Raw genomic sequence first — 21,912 nt, forward strand, 5'->3', positions numbered from 1 at the left:
GCAGGTGGGTTCAACTGGGTGTTGCACATTCTCTAGGCTCATGCAGTGGGCTACATCCTACTGCAAGGAAATTGAAGGGAACCCTCCCTGGGCTGGTGGTAAGATCTGGGCCATAGGCTGCCCTGACCTTCAGATGCCCTCTGTGGGAGACCACCAGTGGCATGCTGCTTCTTGTTCCCCTCATCCTCCTATTCTCCTGGTTCATCTTCGCTGGCATCATGCTCCAGCCGTGCCTGAGTCTCCATCCCACTCCCCCTCACCTGCAGTTGCCCTTGCCCTCTGTCACCTGTTCCTGCTTCATCTCTGCTTCCCATGCTCAGCATCACCTGCAGGTGCATCTCCCCACCATCCCCCGAGCCCTTTCCCCCAGGCCCTGACTTCTCACTGCCCTTGGCCTTGGGATCCCCTCAAGTGACCTTGGAGCTGGGGGAAGACCAGATCCTACCACGCCGTAGGAAGAGGCATCTCTCTTTCCACTGTCCAAGGGTGTGTTCCTGAAGCCCCAAATGGGACTTTGGGAGGCATTTCCTACTAAATCTATTACAAATCCATTGTAGATGATTTCTTATTATCATTTAGTACTTTAAAAATGTGCCTCAGTCAATTCAACATCATGGGTAACATTTCCATGAGAAAAAAAAATGCTTGGATCTAAACCACTGATTCATTGAAGTTGTAGACACTGCTGTTTCTTAAGTCAGGAAGGAGTCTCCTGTGGTAAGGATTGGAGCATTTTTGAAACCAATCACTATGGCTTTGATGACTAAGAACTGCCCCCCAGCACTTTCCACGTACTAAACTCCCAGTAACTTGGTATTAATGAGAGTGACTTGTTACATTTCCAAATGCTATCAAAGCTAGGGATCTGAATGCATGCCAGGTGGTACCCTGGGGCCAGGTGCCCAGTGGCCTTGCAGTGACAAGGGACTAGATTTAGAATCAGGAGACTTAGGTCCTGTCACTTACAAGTTCTGGAAAAAGTCTGCACTTCTGCTGGCATCCATTTCTACTTTCTCTGTTATGGGAACCATCCCTCCTACTACACAAAATTGATAGGTGTGAAAAGTGACTCAATATATGAAAAGCATTTTCATTTTGTTATACAAGGTCTTTTTTAAAATTAGTATTATGAATCTCTCAAAAATAACCATTTTAAATTACCTATAATCCAGTCCACCCAGAGAAGCATTTTGATCTGGAGTTTTTCCCATTAAAATGTATGCATGTAAATGTATCCTTTAAAATGAGCTCCTATTATATACATTATGGTTAATATCTCTCTTTTTAACTCTATCCGGTGAATTTAGTGAACAGTGATCTCCTGGTTGTGAAATATTCCACTGTAGTTCTTTGCCATAGTGTATTGAAATAATAACTTAGCGAGTTATTGAGGCTATTTCTAGTTTTACTGTTGTGAAGCAGTGCTCCAGTAGGCATTCTTATTTGCATACCTTTATATACCTGCCTTATTATGTTAAAGTCATTTAATACATCTTTCTTTCATAAAGAGTGTAGAGTTCCTTATCCAAACTATTATAGCCAAATCAGTTTTATGATGCATATTTTATAAAAGTAATAAAGTTTAGAAACTGTATAGTAAAAATATTCCCAGTAAGTTTTGCATTAGGAGGGGAGGGTATTTAACAGTTGCATTCAGTGGGATTAAACAGACCTTAAACAGCCCACATCAGATTTTGCTACAAAATTAGCTTTCACTACAGAATCTTTTTTTTTTTTTCTCTTTTCAGAGCTTTTTGGACTTTTGGAATTGCAGAAAAGGGACTACCATGGCACTGGCGAATTTACACTTCTTTCTAGTGAAGTTGGATTTTTTCATGATTTTTTCGCCTTTTATGGTATTCCTTTTGTAAAGGGTATGCTCTTTGTTTTTAATTGGGTGAATAATATTTCATTATTAGGCTTGACCTTTTTTTTTGCTCCTTAAGAGCTTTTCACATATTTGTCGAATATTTCACCCCATATTTTACAGTCATATCTTGCATTTTTGTCATTTGTTTTATACTGTGTTAATGTTTCACACATATAAGCTTAAGGTAAAGTAGGAGAGAAATGTGATCCTTTATGGCACTTGCCGGTGGTATGTTTGAGAAAACTTTCCTAATTCCAAAACTATAATCATTCATCTGCACGTCTAATACCTTTAGTAGTTTAGAGGTTTTATTTCTCCATTAATATCATCTACCTGAATTTTGCGTTGATGTCAGCTTTAAGCCAATGGGAACGGTCCATTTCTTAAAACAATCTTGCCTTCTCCCCTAACTACTGTTATTACTGCACACCAACTTTCTTAATTATTTGGACCTGTTTCAAGACATTCTGTTGTGTTCGGGTGATCTGTCCAGCTCTTCTGCTGCCAGCACTGCACTGTTGTTATGATTCTGTCTTTATTTGAATGTCTGTTAGGGCTGGGGGGGTAGGGTATGATGAGTAAGGGGGGGCACAGGGTTCTTGAGCAGTGGAACCAGTTAGTCTGATACAAGCATGATAGATACAAGTCATTATGTATTTGCCCTAACTCATAGAATGACAACACCTAGAGTGGTCCCTAACCCTCCTGTGATGGTGGGTCCAGGCGATAGTGATGTGTCAGTGTAGGAAGTATACGGACCACCTGGTTGGGGATGTTGATGATGAGGCTGTGTATGGTGGGGCAGTGGGTATAACAGAAATCTCTGTCCTGTCTGCCGAATTTTGCCATGAATCTAAGACTACTCTTAAAAAAATGAAGTCTATTTAAAAAAACCCCAAACTAGACATTATTCTTGAAATCATAGCATTTACATTTCTGGGGGGGGGGTGTGCAGGAATAGAAAACTAGAATAGGTTTTGCATTTATCAAGTACTGTGTCACAAATAGATATCATAGAATAAGGCTTTTCAAACCCCATGATAAAGGACTGATTTTTAAAATGAAACAAGAACAATTTCCAGTATCTATTAAGAATGGCCACCTCTGTCTTAACCTCATCTTTGAAAAGCTATGTGTAAACTGTCAATGCTCTATGCATATTAGTTATTAGCCACCAGTCTGTAGTGGCTTCTTTGTCAAAATGCTGTTACGTATTCATTCCACCTCCCTTCTGCTCAGGAGAACAATGAAGGTGCAGTTAAGAATGGGCTGAAATACATTTCACACAATAGCCCTGATCACAAAATAATTGTGGTAACTCACTAAAAATTCACCAAGGAAAGTCAAAGCTTGGCACTTGCAAGAGATCTGCCCCCCTAATCAAGTACTTATTTTTTTCTTTTTACCTTTTTTTCTTCAAAGAAACAAAGTATTTAATCTCATCATAGTTTATGTGTATATGATGAATACAGAAAAGCCTCCCTTTGAATATGAATAACCTGCAGTTAGCTAGGTTCTCTCATGAAGTGATGCTTAGCTACTGTGTGTGAGGCTGCGGCACTGTCTAGAGTTAGCCAAATGGGGACATGTCACAAACTGTCTGAGAATGCCGAGAGTCTGGCATCTGGTGGTGTAAACAGTCTTTCTGTATAAGCAGCATTAATATTTGATGTAGGAGCAAATTCAGTCGTTGGTTTAAAGTGTATTCCTCACTGAGCGATGTTACAGCTACAACAATAAAATAAAACCCCAGTGGAAAGATGAATAAGAAACGACCTTGGAGACCTGAGCCCTAGTAACACTTCCTTCACTAATTAGGTGGCTGTGATCACCTGCTTTAAGTTCTCTGAGCCTCACCTTCCTCATCTTTCATCACTGGATCACGAAGAGCCCTTTCAGCTCCACATGAAACAAAAATGGAGTTCCCACTGTGGCACAATGGGTTCAGAATCCAACTGCAGCAGCTTGGGTTGCTGCAGAGGTGGGGATTGATCCCCAGCCCTGCACAGTGGCTTAAAGATCTAGTGTTGTCGTTGCAGCTGTGGCTTGGAATCAGTCCTGGCCTGGAAACTTCCATATACCACAGGTGCAGCCATTTATAAAAAGGAGACAAAGATTAAGAGATCAGCTGATTTGTTCATGGACTGATTCATTCAGAACCCATGTATCTGTGTATTCAAAGGACACTAAATATACTCGCTACAAGTAGCACCTGTCGTTACTGTGCTACTCCTGGCCTCCCAATGAGGGGCCAATGTGAAAAGAGAGACCAGTTTCCCCAGTCACTGTGTTCCTCCCTTGTGGGGCTCGAATTCACTAAACACTGATCCACTAATGGTGAGAGGGAGGGAGGAATGAATGGAGGGTCCTCTTGGTATGACCACATTTGATATTTGGACATAGAGGGCTTCTCAGCCTTGGCTCGATTGATGCATTTGCTGACTGCCACATTGTAGGTCGTTTGCCACATCTCTGGCCTCAACCTACCAAATGCCAGTCCCATGGCCTCCATCCGTTTGTGACAACCAAAAATGTCTCCAGTCCTTGCCACATGTCCCCAGGAGGCAAGGTCACCCTGGTTGAGAACCAGTAACTTAGAACCACCTCATTTTTATTTGCTGAACGCCAAGCAAATAAAAATGAGAAAGACACAGCTGGGCCTCGTGGAGCTTATTCTAGGGCTTCAGGGTGCAGCAAGGCAGTGGAGGGTCGGGCGGAACTCAGATTGTTGACCCCACACGCCTGTAGTTTCTGGGTCAGTGGGTCTGGGGTGGTGGTGCTGGAGGGTTTGCGCTTCTTGAGAGCGCCCCCCTCCCTGTGCTGGTGCTGGTGCTGGTGGCTCTCCAGAACTGCGCTTTGAGAACCCCTGAGCTGGTGAGTTCCCATCCGCAGGTGGCAGGTGCCCACTGCCGTTGTGACTCACAATACAGAAGTTCTCACCCCGTAAACCAGTGTTTCCTGGAAACCAGAGTCACCCGTGGTCTTTAAATTGAGAAATTAGCCCCTCGTTGGGCGATTAAACCCACAGCTAATCTGAAATATCGCAGGAAGAAAAATAAGCGGAGGATCCCCTGAGCCCAACAGTCAAGATCATGGCTTTGATGGTCTTGACTTCATTCTGGATTCACTGATACGTGGGTCGCAATGGGCTTGTCTAGGGACCTAAGCGGGATCTAATTTCAGCTCCTCTGGATTCTAAGCTCCCATCACAAACACGCTTTTACAGTCCACTCCTTTCTAAGTGGACGTGTGTGGGTGGCTCACCTAGAGCTGCAAGCACCCATCTACCCTCTGCCACCACCTCCTCCTCCTGCTGCAGTCCCTGGTCACCTCGTCTCCAGCAGCGACTCAGCCAGCACTGCCTGCCAGGCTAGCACACGCAGGCCCCGTGTGTGTTATTCTGCACCGAACGACTCGTTCGTCTTTGGACTGAACATCGCCACTTCCGCCTACTGCGGTGATACTGCCAAATACTGTATTTTCTTTGAAAAGTGTCCCACACCCTCAGGAGGAAGTGGGGTGTGGTGTTTGAGCACCGCTGGAGGGGACAGGGGTGTTTTGCTCCTGCTGGACCCAGGACTGACAGCCCACTTTGCCGTTTCTTATTCTGTCTCTTAACGCTGAGTCCACATCAACCGGCCACGTCATTATACTCGTGGGATAAACAGCAAATTAAAGTCCGCCCTCTCAGAACCTCCTCCTCTGATCTCCTCTAGGCAGAAGTGGTGTCCCCCTCTCTGAGGTCCCGAGGCTTATTTAGAACAGGGACCATGTCATGTGTTTGCATCCAGTGCAGCGCTTTATACTTAGTAGGTAGGTTTAGCAAATGCTTAGTGAGCAATGGCAAAAACAAAAACAAACCCGAAAAAACCCAGATGCACAAGTCACTTCATTTCCTTAGCCAGCAGTGCAATTCTAGGCCATGTCAGGTCATCCGTTGAGCGAGTCATCATCAGCAGCAGATTTTAGCAGGGAGGATTTCCAGGGATTCGTGGGAAAAGTCCTATGTGATGTAACAGCTACCTTTTCCACCAAACATTGTTGCAAGCATTTCATTGAATGGTTCATTCATTTAATCCTCAGGACAAGGCTGTGAAGTGGGTCTGTGATTTTCCCCATGCTGCAGAAATGGAAGCCTAGTCACACAGAGAGTGGGTCACTGTGCAGCTGGGGAAAGCTGGCTTCCTTCCTTACCATGGCTGTCTTGCCACACTTGTGAGCTCCTGCCTGCATCCTTCCTCTGCGTATACTGCCATGCCAGGGGAAAGGGACCATGTGTCCAGGGACTGCAACTTGACCATCTCAGTCAAGGCGCCCGGGCCCCTCGCTGTGAGTGGACGCCCTGCATGCAGGTGGAGTGGTTCTCCTCCCTGAGCATCTGATGGGCAGAAGAACGCTTCCTCTGGTTCTTTTGGAAGCGGGGGGAAGCTTCCAAAGCATCCTGTGTCTCATTAGAGCTACCAGGGCGATAAGAGAGTAGAGTCCCTGAGAAAATTGTCTCTTTTCTCCCCGCTTTATTGAGATAGAATTGACAGTTAAAAATTGGGTATTTATTTAAGGTGAACAGCCTGATGACTTGAGACAGTGAAATAATCGCCACAACCAAGCCAACATCCCCTCACATCATTACTTTTTTCTCTTGTGTGTGTGTGGCAAAGAGTGTCTTTTTAAAATTGAACACAGTGAACAGACCCATCATTAAATTTGCTTCTGTACAAGATGGCATCTTTGGACTCTAAGTGCTTACTCTGCTATATGGGTAGGAAGTAGAGCCAAGGAGATGGGCTTTATACGAAGCAGTTAGTGTTGCCCTAGACTTTGGCCCCAGGAGTCCTCCCTGATGCCAGCCAGCCATCAGGAATGGTGTAAGTGGGAAGGACATCCAGGTGGACAGCACACACTGATGACCCCCTGGGAAAACTTACCCAGGTCAATGGCTTTGACCTCACTTCCAAAAGAGAGCTAAAGTTCTTCCAAAAAGTGTCCACTTCATTTATATTACCCACTCTTTAACACTTATAGGCTCTAGATGTTACTGTATCATTTATACTCCAAATTATAGGCATGAAGTAGCAAGATCCTTGAACCACACGTTCTGCCAAAAAGAAACATCCAATTAGGAAGGTAGGTCCCTGAGCAAGCAGGCATCATGGAGGCTGTTGGAAAGCCTGTGTGGCCCCTGTAGTAGGTTCTTTCTAATTAGAGGCTGGTTGAGCAGATTGAAACAATCTATGGGGAACTCTCCACGTTTTCACTTCCTCCCTGACCTAACCTTAAAAGGTATTTTCTAACAAGGAGTAATTGACTGGTTTGGGTGGACACATTTAGCAACTAAAGCTGGAATCCAGGTCTCTCACTTACTAGCTGTGTGACCTTTAGCAAACCGCTTACCCACTCAAGCCTCAGCTTGCTTATCTGTAGAGTGGAGCTAATTATACCTCCCTCATGGGCTTGGTGAGAAGGTTGAAGAACATAAGCCCTGGAAAGCTTTCTGCAAAGTGTCGTGAATCAGAGGGAACCCAATAAATAACTCGCAGGGATATGCCTGTCTTTTGGAACAAATGGAGAGGTGGATCAGGAGTCAGGAAAATGGAGAAGAAAAAAAATCAACTAGTGATTTTTCTTCATTTTTAAAAAGTTTTATTAAAGAACAGTTGATGTGCAAAGTTGTGATCATGTCTGAAGGCAGAATGATTCAGTTATACATGTACACACAGCCATTCTTTTTGCAGATGCTTTTCCCATATAGATTATCTCAGAACATTGGAGGGCGTTTCCTGTGCTGTACAGCTGGCCCCCATTGGTCAATCCGTCCAGATGGAATTAAAAATCAACTAGTGATTGGTGGATATGGCCGTGTCCGAGCAGAAAGGTCGGTCCTTGTTCACAGTGTCATGGGCAGTGCTGGACCGGACCATGGCTGGCTTCCCAGGACTGGTGGATTAGCCCTGCCCTGCTTACAGCAGGGGCGGGGGAGAGGGGAAAGACATGGTCTTGGAAAGTCAGCAGATCCCCCCACCTCCAAAAGAGAGGAGAAGACCGCACTGGCCAAGCATAGTTTATTCTTCTAGAGCTCTAAATCTATCAGGCAAGTTGCTCCTCTTTCTGTGGGGAGCAGGAGAGAGTTTCTGAATGAGGCGGTACCGAAGTGGGGTCCTTGGAGGAGGGCAGCTGTGCATGGTGGGGACGGACACAGCATCCAACAGAGGAAGGTGTGGATAGCCCTCAGGATGGAGAGTCAGGTGTATTCAGAAAACAGGTCAAGGAGGGCTGAGCCCTGCGGTGGGGAGAGGGCACCTCGAAGCCAACACATGGGGGCTTTTGAACAGCAGCTTGAGAATCATGATTTCATTCAGCAAGGACGGGGGACGGGGACAGTTTTCTTGAGTTATTTGTGTGATTTGATCAGAGTTGTGCTTTAGCGGGATGCTTTAGTCATGTCACACATTAAAATTAGTGTCAGAATACGAATAGTGCTTTCTTCCCTGGATTTCAATTTTGCTTTATTTCTACACTGATTTTGGTGGGAAAGGGGATGTGTCCTGTACGTCTGTTCAGGTTGCTGAAGCAGAATATCACAGACCGAGGGGCTTACACGACAGAAGTTTGTTTTCTCACTCTTCTGGAGGCTGGAAGTCCAAGATCAGGTTGGAAGTCCAAGATCAGGGTGCCTTCAGGCTGGGTTTCTGATGAGAGCCCTCTGCCTGGTGTGTCGATGGGGACTTCCCACTATGTCCTCACATGGCAAAGAGAGCACGAGAGGTCTCTGGTAGCTCCTCCTCTTCTTACAAGGACACAGTCCTGTTACATTAGAGCCCCACCCTTTAACCCTCCTCCCTAAAGGCTCCACCTCCAAATACAGCCCCATGAGGACTCATGTCCTCAGCATATGAATTGCTGTGGCACAGTGAGTTAATGGATCCGGAGTTGCCATAGCTCCGTGTAGGTCACCACTGCAGCTGGGACTCCTATGGGAACTTCCACGTGCCATGGGTGGGGCCATAAAAAGAAAGAAAAATAATCAGTTGTGTCGGGGGTTAGGACCTCAGCATATGAATTGCTGTGACTCAGCAGGTTAGGAATCCAAGGGCAGCGGTTCGGGTCATTGAGGAGCGTGGGTTCAATCACAGTCAGCCCGGTGCAGTGCGTTAAAGGATCCAGAGTTGCTGCAGCTGCAGCCTAGGTCGAGGCTGTGGTTCCGATTCGGTCCCTGGCCCAGGAACTTCCATATGCCATGGGTGTGGCCATTTAAAAACAAAACAAATACATCCCACACAGTCACATGGGGACTTATGGCCTCAACATATGAATTTCCAGGGTGAGGGAGACACAGTTCATTCCAGAACTGGGGCTTGCGTGGGGAGGGCGGGGGGCGGGTCTTGTTAACGTTGACACGTGGGACAGCATCACTGGCTCTGTCACCAGTCCCCCTTCCTTGCTATTCTAACAGCTGGTCCCATGTTAGGCTTTTTCTCCTTTTGTCATCGCAGCACATACTGTCGGGGTTATTTTAGGATATTATCTTCCATTCATACTTCTTATTTTAATTCACCTTTGAGGCCATATTTGGGGGCCAGAGGCTAATGTTTAATCTGACTCTTTTTGTTGTATTACTTTGTACACATCTTAGCAACAGGATAAAACACTTCCCTGCTAGTTACAGTCTGTCTTCCATGTACATTGCAAAGCAATTTTTTTCATTATAGCTTTTTTTCTTTTTTTATTGAAGTACTGTTGATTTACAGTGTTGTGTTAGTTTGAGGTATACGGCATAGTGATTTGGTTGTATATAGAAACAAATCCAAAAAAGAATGTATATGTATCTATTCTTTTTCAGATTCTTTTCCCTTATAAGTTATTACAAAATATTGAGTATAGTTCCCCGTGCTATCCAGCAGGTCTTTGCTGGTTATGTATTGTATACATTGCAGTGTATATATGTTAATCCCAATTATAGCTTTTTTTCTACAGCAGTAAGTCATTTTATTCAGCAGTCACTCTTACTTAAGAAACCTTCCTATCTCATAAAGAAATGTGAAAGCTGTAGGTCTAGCATAATTTGCCAAAATTTGCCTGATGTTTAATTTACCAAATTTTGGCTGATCTGATATATTTGAAACCCAGTGACGTTGTTTTTTGTGTTTTTTTTCCTCATTCTCAAGCTTATCATTGATTCGTGTCGTCTCTTTTACGTGTAAAAGGTTCTGATCTTTCTGCGAGGCGTTCCCTCTGTCCCTGAAACACCTCCATATGCGTGCTGTCTAGATTGTTTTTAATAAAGTATGCTTATTCTTATTTCATTTGTGGCAAAGGAAGAGAAGTCACTATTTGTTAGCTGAGGAGAGCAGAGAGAACTTCTGTTGCTTTCTATTTCTGCGGAACTTTCCCCACCAGCTTTTTGTTGTGTGATAGCAATCCTTAAGATCACTGAGAAAGTGTTTGGTGGGTTTGAGTTGTTACAGGTGAGTCAGTCTGGGGAAGTAAGTGACTCAGCACCAGAGAGTCAAGAGACCAGGGTTTTCTGTTCAGTACCGAATGGTGTAGGACCTCCAGCCTTGATCCATCAAACTTGTCCACCTACCAGCACCATTGCTACCTGCCAAAGACAAATGGGACCACACTTCAGGTGAAAACGCTGAGCTGTAGGTGTAAAGATCCTCCATAAATTTAAAGTACATCTTGAGATGGTATTTCACAGCCGGGATAGCAAAAGCTCAGATTGGATGGACACACTCTTTATGGACACACTCTTTCATGAGTGCCAGCATCCTGCTGGCTCTGGCAGAAGGTGCTGAGTTCTCTAGGAGAGACACATGGAGGGTTTTATGGGAGCTCCGTGGCAGAGCACAGAGGGTGCTCATGTAATTCAGCCTGGATGTGCTCCTAAAAGACTCTTTCTATTCTCTTCTGCCATTTTGGGATACACCCTAATAACGCCCGTGAGGTGCACTAGAAGAAGATCAGAGTTGCAATAGTAATAAAGTAACTAACATTTTTTGAGGGTTTCCTATGGGCCAGCCCCATTCTGAGCGCCTCCATGCGTTTTTCCATCTCATTCCCATAGCCCTTTGAGACAAATAATAGAATTACCACCATTTTCCAGACGAGAAAGCAGACGCAGGGCAGTTAAATAAGTACTGCAGTTGAGCTCTGAATCACGTCGATTCTCTGCCTGTAACAATGCCAGGGACATTTCCTTTGTGTTGATTGCCTCTGTGACTCTCTGCCACCTGATCTGGCCACAGAATACCCTTGCGGGTGAAAGAAGTGCATGGAGATGAAGAGATGATACAGAATGTTGCGTTTGGAAATGAAGTTCCTTAGCAAAAGGGTGTTGAGCATTTGCTCGAGATGAGAGGGCAGGATTAACCCTGGAGGTACCAAGATGATTAAGACACAGTCTCTGCTCTCAGAGCCCGTCATCTTCTTTGGGAAGATCAGCCAATACAGTGTTGTAGGAAGATGCACGGGCACTCCATCTCCCCCACAACCCCCCATCCCCCAAAGGAACATGATGATGGAGAAAAGCCTTTATCACACAGCTAGGATCTAGTGAGGAAGGGACCTTCATGCACTCCCTCAGGAGGGTTTGTGCAGATGAAATCGGAGGGACGTCTACAGTTTTGAGTGTATGTGGTACCTCAAGGATTATGTAGGAGAAGTCCTGCTGGGGCTCTCTTCCATGTCTCCTGACTTTGGGGTCTGAGAGCTGAAGACAGAACAGGGAGGTAAGAGGATCAACCCCACTCAGATTTCTGAAATGGAAGAGGCGAGGCAAAGAAATGTAACCAGTGCTGTCTCGCAGGGTACCTAGGGAGCCAGCGGGGGCTGGGGTCCCAGTGAATTCCACCGAGATGTGCTGGAGGCGGGGTGATGGAGGCGAGGGAAGCAGGGCTTCAGAGAGGAGGTAGAGGCTGGGCAGGAACTGGGAAGATGAGGAAGTGGGTGGGGGTGGGCAGATGGAGGACGGCATGAAGTGGGCAGGCTTTCCGGGGGAGGGGGCGGCACTGCTAACAGCCTAGGGCTCCGAAACAGTGTGACGAGTTAGAGAAGTGGCAGTGGCTCTGCGTAATCCTAAGGAAGATCCTTTGGGCTTCGGGATGGAGATCTGAGCAGGAGTGAGAGGTGACGGGACTGGAGAGGGATACGGGTTAAGCCCCTGCGATGGTCCGGTGAGCGATGGAGCAGAACTGAACCTGTGCCCAGGGAAGGAGAAGAGCAGGTTGCCTGTGGCGAATGAGAGAAAGGGTGATGCTAGCGGGGCACCAGCCTGGGAGTCATGGCACCCGCAGCTGAGCTGGTAAAACAAGGGGCAGTTTCCTGAGGCCAGACAGGGAGTTCCCCTTGGACCTGGCAGGTCAAGCGTCCCCAGGGCTGTCCAGGAGAGACTGAAGTGTGATTTTATTGCTCAGATGAGAAGTCTATAGAGGGACCCCTCTGCTGCCAGCACAGCCTGAGCTGGTCAGTCTTATGCAGGCATTGCCTCTTGTAAAGGGCGGGGCCGCTGTGATTGGCAGTAAAGAGATTTATGAAATTACGCTCCACAGAGAGACCAGTGAGGGCAGGCCTGGTAGATGCGATTCCTGTGCCTGTGTTTCTCTACCTGTGTTCTCCTTGCTGTTTTGGCATCCCCAAGAAACCCCCGTTCTCCTGTAGCATCAGCTCTGAGCACAGAAAGCCAGCCCACCGAAATCTTTCATGTTAATTTTCTCTTCATGTTAATTTCCTCTTCATGTGCTTATTACACATATTCTTGGCCTCCGAGATTTACATATATACATATACGTACACACTCGTGTGTGTTCAGGATTGTGGAAATTCACACTTGCAACAGCATTATGTAAAAGTGTATGATTTTTGTTGCCTTGCAAATATTAGTGAAGAGCATTTCAAAAATATTCACTAATTACACAGGTAAAATAATATTATTGTGTTTTATATTTTAAATATTTTCATTATCATTTAAATTGAATATTAATATATCCTTAAAGAAAATGTGCTATCAAATTCTTATGTTATTTTTCTCAGCTATTTGCACCAAGATGCAAAATTTCAGGAGAGCTTAAATACTACAGAGTAGAAATTTTTTTTTTTTAAGGCTCTGACCATTTCCCTTTAGTAAATTGAGGCTACTCTTGATTACTTAGGATTTTAAATATTACTTAATATTTTATTATGTGGCTTCTCAGTTTCCTAATGTATAGTCCTTATCTATATAACCTTTGAATTTATAATCTACTGCCTTGAAATGCCAGTTGCATATTTCTTTATTTGGGTTTTTAAACTATCACATGATAAAACTGACTTTTGTTTTGGTGTATAATTCTGTGAATTTAGGTCTATATTTTTGTGACCACTACCATAATCTGGCTATAGAACAATTTGACCTTCCCCCAAAACCTCCTCATTCAGTCTCTAAAGTCATACCCCTTCCCCCACCCAAACCACTGCTAACCACTGATTTTTCGCCCTCTGTATAATTTTATCTTTCCAAGAATATCATACAAATGCTGTTATATAGTATCCCGTTTTGTTTTGCATTTCTTAGATTGCTCACAAGCATGAGCATTTCCCTACATAACTAATTGCAACTATGTTTTTAGTATTTTTTGTGTAGTTTGTATAATTGCCACTTATCTAATTGGGTCATGGGGGGGGTTGGGGCTTGGTTTTTTTCCTACAAATTTGTATATGCTTATTATATGAGAATGACGCTAGCTTATTGTCTGTTGCATTTACCATAGATATTTTCTCTAAATCTTTGTCTTTTCATTTTGTTTATTTCTTTAAATGTATATGACTTTACTAGGCCAAAATATGTTTGATCTGGTAATATTGGAGCTCGCTAGTGATCTAGTCTGACATAATCTTCCTAAATTAAAAAATATAATTATAAAAGGTGCTTATCACAACATCATTTCTATTATGGAAAAACTGCATGCAATCTAAATTTGTAACTGTAAGACTTTAGGGAGAGCAATTCATGGAGCTGTTCCCCCAATAGGCTGTCATGCAAGAATTAAAGGGATGCTTACAAGGATGACATAAGAACTTGAACAATTTCGGAGTTCCATTGTGGAGCAGCGGAAACGAATCCGACTGGGAACCATGAGGTTGTGGGTTCGACCCCTGGCCTCACTCAGTGGGTTAAGGATCTGGCATTGCTGTGAGCTGTGGTGTAGGTTGCAAATGGGGCTCGGATCTGGTGCTGCTGTGGCTGTGGTGTAGGCTGGCAGTTGTAGCTCTGATTAGACCCCTAGCCTGGGAACCTCCATATACTGCAGGTGCGGCCCTAAAACGACAAGATAAAAAAAAAAAAAGTCAAATATAGCCTCATACAGTTTGAGCACAGCATATTTAAAAAAAAAAAAACACAAAACCACACAGAACCTATTAATTAAAATAGACTAGAAAAAAATCCATGAAAGAAGTAACAGCGATTTGCTTCTATTGGTGGAACTATGCAGAGAGTTTGACCGATGCTGAGTATTTTCTTCATTTTATGATGATCATCTATTACTGTCACAGAAAGGGAAAAGATTCTGAGCTTCTCAGGAGAAAAATGCTACCTTTTGCCTTAAAAAGCTACCCCTGAGCCCGAGGCTTGATTGAACAACGTGTGAGGTCATGCACACGAGTGACAGTTCTGCTTTCTAAATGTCACAATGTCAGATCCCGGCACTGCAACTAGACCTGGGCTGTTGGACAGATGCAGGCATTGAGCAAGGGCAGATGGCTCCGGGTGAGGGGCTGGGGCAGGCGAGTCTGGCCAGCTGGCGAGGGAATCTGGGTTGCTCATGGATAGGAAATCTGAGCAAGCCCTATGGGAGAAGAGGGTTTCGCTGCAACGCTCTTCTCTACTCTTGCTACAACCCCTGGGAACCCTAGAGCTTCCTGTCACTCCCCAGACAGGTTCCCCAGGCTCTGGTTGAGCTGCCATAGCCTCCTTGTGAACCCAGCCTGGAAACTGCAGAGTGACACATCATCCATGGCTAAAGGTCAGAGTGGCTGTAACTCGGACTTTACAAGTCAGTGATCCCTCCAGGCTCAAGACAAAATTAAGTACTTTACCTTCATTTGTATTGAGGGAAATCTTCCCCAAAAACCCCACACGGTCAATCCTCTCATCAGTGATGATAGTTCTTGGTGATTGCTCCTGATTAGTGGAGAAATACAGAATTGTCTGGGAGATCTACGTGGCCCAGGCACAGGGGGCCAGGGAGCAGGGAGGGGTCTCATGGCATTTTCTCCCAGTTCTTAGCTGGGATTCCGCCCAGGAGTTCTAAACTCACAGGGTGCAGAGGGCCCTAAAGGCAAATCTGGAAGCAGCTAATTCAATGGTGTGGTGTACACAGAGTGTGTTTCAAGGCCAATAAACCCAACAAATCACGACGATCCATAGCCACCTCCTTTAGCTAAACCTGCTTAACTGTAGGAAATTGGGACGTTCTCAATATCCATGAAATTAACAGCAGTTTTCAAGAGCCCCTAATTTGTACTATGCTTGGCTAAAAAATGCCCAAGACTGCCGGCCTTCCAGGGGTCTGGGGCTCTTTTATGGCTCTGCGGGCATCAGGATTACAGGCCCAAGATGTCCAGTTGAGTTCTTGATTTTCAGTCGGGGATCCTGTTATTCTGAGAAGTTTTCTTCCTTTACACAAAGGTAGAAAAGACAGCTAATGCTTTCTTCTTGAAATCTTTGGCTTACTTCAGAACATTCAGGAAAATTTAAGAGACAGAGGAAGCAGGAATTCCCATTGTGGCTCGGTGGTAACCAATCTGACTAATATCCATGAGGACACAGGTTCAATCCCTGGCCTCGCTCGGTGGGTTTAGGATCTTGCACTGCCGTGAGCTGCAGTGTAAGTCACAGATGCAGCTCAGATCCTGCGTTGCTCTGGCTGCGGTGTAGGCCAGCGGCTACAGCTCTGATTGGTCCCCTAGCCTGGGAACCTCCATATGCTGCAGATGCAGCCCTAAAAAGATGAAAAAAGAGAGAGAGACAGAGGAAGCAAGGAAGTTATTTTACACTCAATGCCAGGTAATAGTTTCAAGTGAATGGAACATTATGGAGAAGTAGGTTTTAAAAAGGGGGGGATTGGATAGTGATGATCCTTATACAACTACAGATGTTATAAATTCATTGAGTAATAAAAAAAGGGGGGGTGTTTAGCTGAAGTGAATGGCCACACAAAGACAAGGAATAGCACATGGAGAATCAGACTAGATCCTTGGCACTTGTCGCCAGCACTGTGATAATTTTCACCCATGTCTCAGCACCTGCAGTTGTGAGTTACTTGGCTCTTTGAAGTACGTTCTTTATCTTTCCACAAGGACGTGCTGTTTTATGGTGGTCAGTGATTTAGGCTTTTGAAGTGCTTCATAATATTCAGAAGCTTATTGTATACATGTATGTGTGTGTGTGTGTGTGTGTATATAATATGTATGTGTTTGTGTCTAAAGTAAACAGATCCACTGCTAGGTAAATGCCCAAACCTGATTCCATCACACACATAAATAGCCCCTGGAAGAATTTTACGGTATCATATTTAATTGCTGGGACTAAAATAGACTCGCTCTTTGTAAACTCATTTTCTTCTCACTCTCTTGTTTCCTGGGTACCGCCTTGAATAACAGAAGAAATAAAACCGCCGAGCTTTTGCTTCTCTCTGCCGCTTTTACGTGTAACCCCATTTGATTAAAAGTGGAATTTAGGTCTAACCGACGAGGTTGAATAACACCCAGGTCCAGAAGACCGCATCGGCGTGTGGTTTGGGGTGAGCCCTGTCCGGGCTGTGCGGAAGGGGAACTAAAACTTTTGCTTGAATGGAGAGTTGAGCCGTGTGAGGCTCTGGCTGTCAGAGATAAAGCACTGGTCACGTGGAGATGGGACACCCCCAAATAATATATTTTCTGACACCCCCCCATAGCATTTTTTGTTGTTGTTGCCTTGCAGGGAAGCGACCATGTCACCATTTCTTCGAATCGGTTTGTCCAACTTCGACTGTGGGTCCTGCCAGCCGTGCCAGGGAGAGGCTGTTAACCCTTACTGCGCTGTGCTTGTCAAAGAATATGTTGAATCAGGTAAGCTGGTTGGGTGTGGGAGGGAGGCGGGGACGGGAGGAAGACCCTGCTACGAGCTGGGAAGCAAGACCTTCTGGGGTCTTCAGGGTCGTCTGGTTCAACCTAATTTTGCAGCTCAGGAAACTGATGCCCAGGGAAGCCAGGTGCTTCCTCAAGGGCACGTGGGCTTAGAAGCAGCCACTGAACTGGACCTGCGTCTCCTGCCTCATCTTCTGTTGCCTGATCCCATTTTCTACATGAACTAGGGAAAGAAGTGAATCAAGGACATTGTATAGGAGCTGACTGGGGGGAGGGGATCTACAAGCGAGCTCAGGGAGAAGATGGCAGTGTTAAGTCTGGTTGTTTTCAGCGATTATAAAGACTGCCCAGTCTTACAGTTAACTCCAGCGATGGTTTACAGCTTCTTTGGCTAGACTTAGATGAAAAACACAAACGATCTATAAGTAGCCCTGAGAGTCCCAGTTTCTGAAAACTGACTTTTGTGTTTTCTAAGACCCTGGATGAGTGAAGGAATAGTCATGTTTCACCAGATTTAAATATTCATAAGCAGCTCAAGGTCAAGGGGAAAGTCGTTCAAGGTTCTTCTTTGGGTTGAGAGCATTCCAGTAGAAGAATCCTATTCTTCTGCAATCCCTCCGCCATCACCTCGACTTCTCCCACCCCCTCACCCTGATCCCTGCCTCTGTATTTTAAGATTCTTGATGGATTTTCTGAGGAAAGGCAGGAGGAAGTTTACATCCCTCAATCTGCACAGCCTCACAGCCTTCTCCTCTCTCCCTACACACACTTCTGGTTCTAGAAGACACTTTGCAGGGAAATCAAATTGCTGCCGACACAGGGTCACAGTAACAAAAGGAGCCATCACGCTCATTTACAAAGAAAGCATTTTGGGGCGCCTACTGTATACAGGGGCAGAAAAAGTGCCTTTCCTGTAGCGCTTCTTTCCCAGCAGAGGAAGATAGGCAAGAAACAGAAACACAGTGCGGTAAGTCACGTGAAGAAAGACATTAAAGCCGGGTGGTGGGGAAAGAGAAGGATTGGGGCTGGAGAGAAAGATGGAGAGAGACTCATTTTGTGTACAGTAGTCCTACAAAAAATAGTCCTTTAAGGGGGGTGGCATGCACCAGCGCAAGAGGATGCTGATTTTGCAGTCCAGAACCTCTAGGGAGATGTTTCCAGCTCCGAAGCCTGGGGGTCCACATCCTGCTAGGGTGGCTTTTCCCTCTCTTAAGACTTCTCCGTGGCTGATTGATTTTGCCCTTCCAGCCACTGCGGGCACATCAAAGCCGAGGAGACCGTCTGATCATCTCCATTCCCAGATTTCTCTCCCGTTTAGTTAAAAGTGAGGATGGCACTTGCTCCCACTCTAAAACCTTTCAAATGTCACAGAAATCTTTGAAGTGTGCAACGTCTGAGTTTTTCAAAGCTGCTTTGGACTTAATGGGTCTCCTGGATCCAGTTCTGTTTATAACCACAGGTCTCCCTGTGGTTTGCTTCCTGAGAGCCTTTTTTTAAAAAATGTTGTCTTCTTCTTTGGGCCTTGCCTTTGAACTTGGTCTGATCAGCCATGTGGATCAAGAGAACACATCAGAAAAGAAGACTTTGTTTTTCCAGAAGCTTAGCCTGTGGAGTCGGGAGGGTTTTGTTTTTGATTTTGTTTTTGTTTTGTTCTGAAGAAAAATCACTCTGCACATGATAATGCAAGCATCACTTCTGTAGCATTTGCGCATCAGTCTTGGAGGGTGTGAGGCTGCGTTTTACATGAGGCAATAGACCAGGGACAAATAGGACAAAGAGTCGGTCTGGGAGCCTTTGAAAGTGGTAAACCTCACTGTGGATCGGATCTTGAGTTCTGGCTTTTTTTTTTAAAGGACTACAAACATTAGTGAATGCAAGTGTGAAAAATGCCTTGCCATGGGAACTTCTGTCCTTGGGCGGATGTGGAGAAGGGTCATGGTTGGAAGGAATTATGAGGGGTGGCTTCAAGCCTGTGGAAGTCAAGGGCTACTGTGATCATCAGTGTTGCCATTGCTTTTTTCAAGAGTCCAATCCCAAGTTAAATTTCTTTTAAACAAGCCATAGAAATCTTCCCCTTCCTTTTGCACCCTCAGCACTGTCAGAGTTTATACCTCTCATAGCTAGATTTACCGAAAATTTGAAGTCTCGGCTGAATTTAGCGGATGCCGCACACCTGTTCTGCATTAAGCACCTGCGCCAGAGAGGAAGGGCCATCAGGGTTCAGATCTGCTTTGTCTTCCTACTTTGAATGAATCTCTGAATTGCAGTATCTGCCACCTTATGTGCTTATGATCCCAAGAAGCAATCACTGAAATACAGGTGCAGTTTTCTGCTCCTGGAATGATTAACGAATAAATAATGAATAAATAGTACAGAAAATCCAATATGGATGAAAAATGTGACAAACCTAATCCCCTTAGTCAGCACTTCCCCAATCACCTGGCGGTTCTGGGGAGGGTCCCTTAAACTTTGTCCCCTCAACCTTGGTCCCTGTTACTAGCCATCTCCAGGGCCCTCCCACCCCCACCTGCAGGTCTGTAACCTGCTTCACTGACTCTTAGGCAACCATCCCCACCTCTCAGGCATACTTGTTGGTTTTTGATTAGGTGTGTGGTTTATATGAAACATACCCTTCTTTGAGAATTAGAGAAGGAAATAATGGCTCATGATATTTTTTGTTTTGCTTTTTTCTCTTTTTTTTTTTTTTTTTAGGGCTGCACCTGTGGTATATGGGAGTTCCCAGGCTAGGGGTCGAATTGGAGCTGCAGCTGCTGACCTACACCACAGCCACAGCAACACCAGATCCGGACCACATCTGCAATCTACACCACATCTTTAAGCCAATGAGTGAGGCCAGGGATTGAACCCATATACTCACAGACACTATGTCGGGTTCTTAACCCCCTGAGCTATTGTGTTTTGGGTTTTGTTCATGATGTTTTAAAGGGTTTTGCCTCTTAGTGTATTTACATCAAGTGGAACATTTTAAAATATCTTTTTAAAGGAACACTCATTCTAAGTGTGAAGCTATGCCACAGTATTTTTCAGATCAACACATGGCAGTTGTATATCGACTATTTTTTACAAGATGCCAGGGAACTTGACCAGTCATGTGTCCACCCCTTATGGATTAACAAAGGAGGGTTCCCAGAGGCCCCAAAGTGGAAAACCAGTAAAGAATGGGATCTAGGTCACTGCACCCTATCAGACATACCAGGCTTTGCTCCTGGGTTCAGACTCACAGAGAAGCGGCTGACTGTTGAACAGGACAGACTGGAAAAGGACATCACCAGTCCAAGAGGTGGTCAGATTTTTTTTGTTTCGTCAATTACCCAGGTTGACTTCTCAGTTGCATCCGTTACCTTGCCTGTAGACCTTGGAGTAGTCTCATTCTGTCCTGTGTTGTCTCTGATTGTTTTAGGTACCATCCTTCTTCCTAGCAGATGTATATCCTAGCAAGCAGAGGGCGTAGGTGCCACTCTAGGCTTCCTCCCCAGAGCCAGCCAAACGGGTAGCAAGGACATCTCTTTCTGTTCCTAGAGAATGGGCAGATGTATGTCCAGAAGAAGCCAACCATGTACCCGCCGTGGGACAGCACCTTCGATGCCCACATCAACAAAGGACGAGTCATGCAGATCATTGTGAAGGGCAAAAATGTGGACCTCATCTCTGAAACCACTGTGGAGCTCTACTCGCTGGCAGAGAGATGCAGGAAGAACAACGGGAAGACAGAAATATGGGTGAGTATCCAAGCCGTGAGCTTTATGGAAAGTGCATATCCCACTAACTGGTAAGCACCATAGTAGCTGAAGACTAGGTCAAAATCTCAGTGCCATCCTGCAGGTTTAATACGCTGGCCTTGAGTAAATGCCCCCCTACTTCCGTATCTATCGGTGGCTTAAAAATGACAGTGACTCTTCATGTGGATGTAGAAGGGGCTGACATACTCAAATCCCTCTGATTCTTATCTAAGGGGAAGAACGCTCTTAGGCTGTGAAGAGCTGTTTCTGACTTATACCTGTTAAAGTCAGCTCGGAAACATCAGAAATTCCCCATACCTTTAGAACCTGCCTGTGGTCTATTTATCAAGGTATCACATAGGTATCTTGATATCTTAGATAAGATGATGGGTAAAGAAGTGAGAAGAGAGAACAAAAATTGATTTAACGTTTGGTCTCTTGATCCTTCCTTTGAGCTTTTTGTAGCCATCATGTGTTCAGCTGAGCTTGCTTTGCTCTCAAAAGTACATTATACACAATCGGTGTTACTGCACCAAGTTTTTGAAAACTTAGGTCATAACTATTTTGGTAGCGAATGTTTAGAAATGTTAAAGGGAGGAATATAATATAAAAGCATAAAAAATTCTAGTGGACATTTCTGGGGTATGAAAATTAAAGAAAATATACTCGTAAAAACTGCTTTTACATGGCCCGAAACCCAGAAACTGTTCTCAAAAGTCTCTTATCGCATATGCAAAGGAGGAGACGCCTTCTGCTTCTTACAACTCAGATGGTTAAGAACTCCAGCCAAAAGATTTTCAAGTTGCAGGGTTCAAAATGGGAATGATACAAGACTAAAACCTAGATTTTTGGGTCAGTTGTGTATTTTTGACCTCAAAAAAGGTATTTTTTAGGAACGTATATGTATCTGTGTCACAAAAGTAATCTTTAAAGATACAGCAGGAGTTTTTCTTAAAGATCCCCATGCTTAGATGAGTTTGGGTCATTTAGTTTAGGGGATCATTTAGTTAGGGCTCAGCCTGGGGAGAGGGACATGGACACAGGATTCCTCTCAGGTTGCTGGCTATGCAAGTAGGAGAGGTTCAGTAGGTGGGTAATGTCACAGGTATGTGACTTTGTGTCAAAGGTTTATACCAACCAGGTGGCTCACGGTGGAGGCTGTAAGTGCCCTTGAATCATGGGAGTGCTGGGTTAGGCTCA

At 44.9% G+C, this 21,912-nt stretch overlaps 1 protein-coding gene across 7 annotated transcripts in view; it reads left to right on the forward strand.

Annotated features, from left to right (window-relative positions):
• The window catches only part of PRKCQ (protein kinase C theta), a 154,105-nt gene that overhangs the window by 39,052 nt on the left and 93,141 nt on the right, over positions 1-21,912 (forward strand). For 4 of the 7 annotated variants that reach the window (XM_021065023.2, XM_021065019.2, XM_021065018.2 and 1 more), the window contains exons 2-3: positions 16,827-16,954; positions 20,513-20,712. In XM_021065023.2, the coding sequence (XP_020920682.1) occupies positions 16,837-16,954; positions 20,513-20,712 (318 nt within the window). In that variant the 5' untranslated portion in view covers positions 16,827-16,836. Of the gene's footprint in view, positions 1-1,748; positions 1,875-16,445; positions 16,648-16,826; positions 16,955-20,512; positions 20,713-21,912 lie in introns of those variants that run through there. The other 3 variants (XM_021065021.2, XM_021065020.2, XR_014818128.1) reach the window with 3 other exon arrangements.

This window comes from Sus scrofa, chromosome 10, assembly GCF_054392235.1.
Source record: "Sus scrofa isolate SSC_HxYL_T2T_F1_AM1 chromosome 10, Sscrofa_HxYL_maternal_Yorkshire_Landrace_v2.0, whole genome shotgun sequence".
Lineage (NCBI taxonomy): Eukaryota > Metazoa > Chordata > Mammalia > Artiodactyla > Suidae > Sus > Sus scrofa.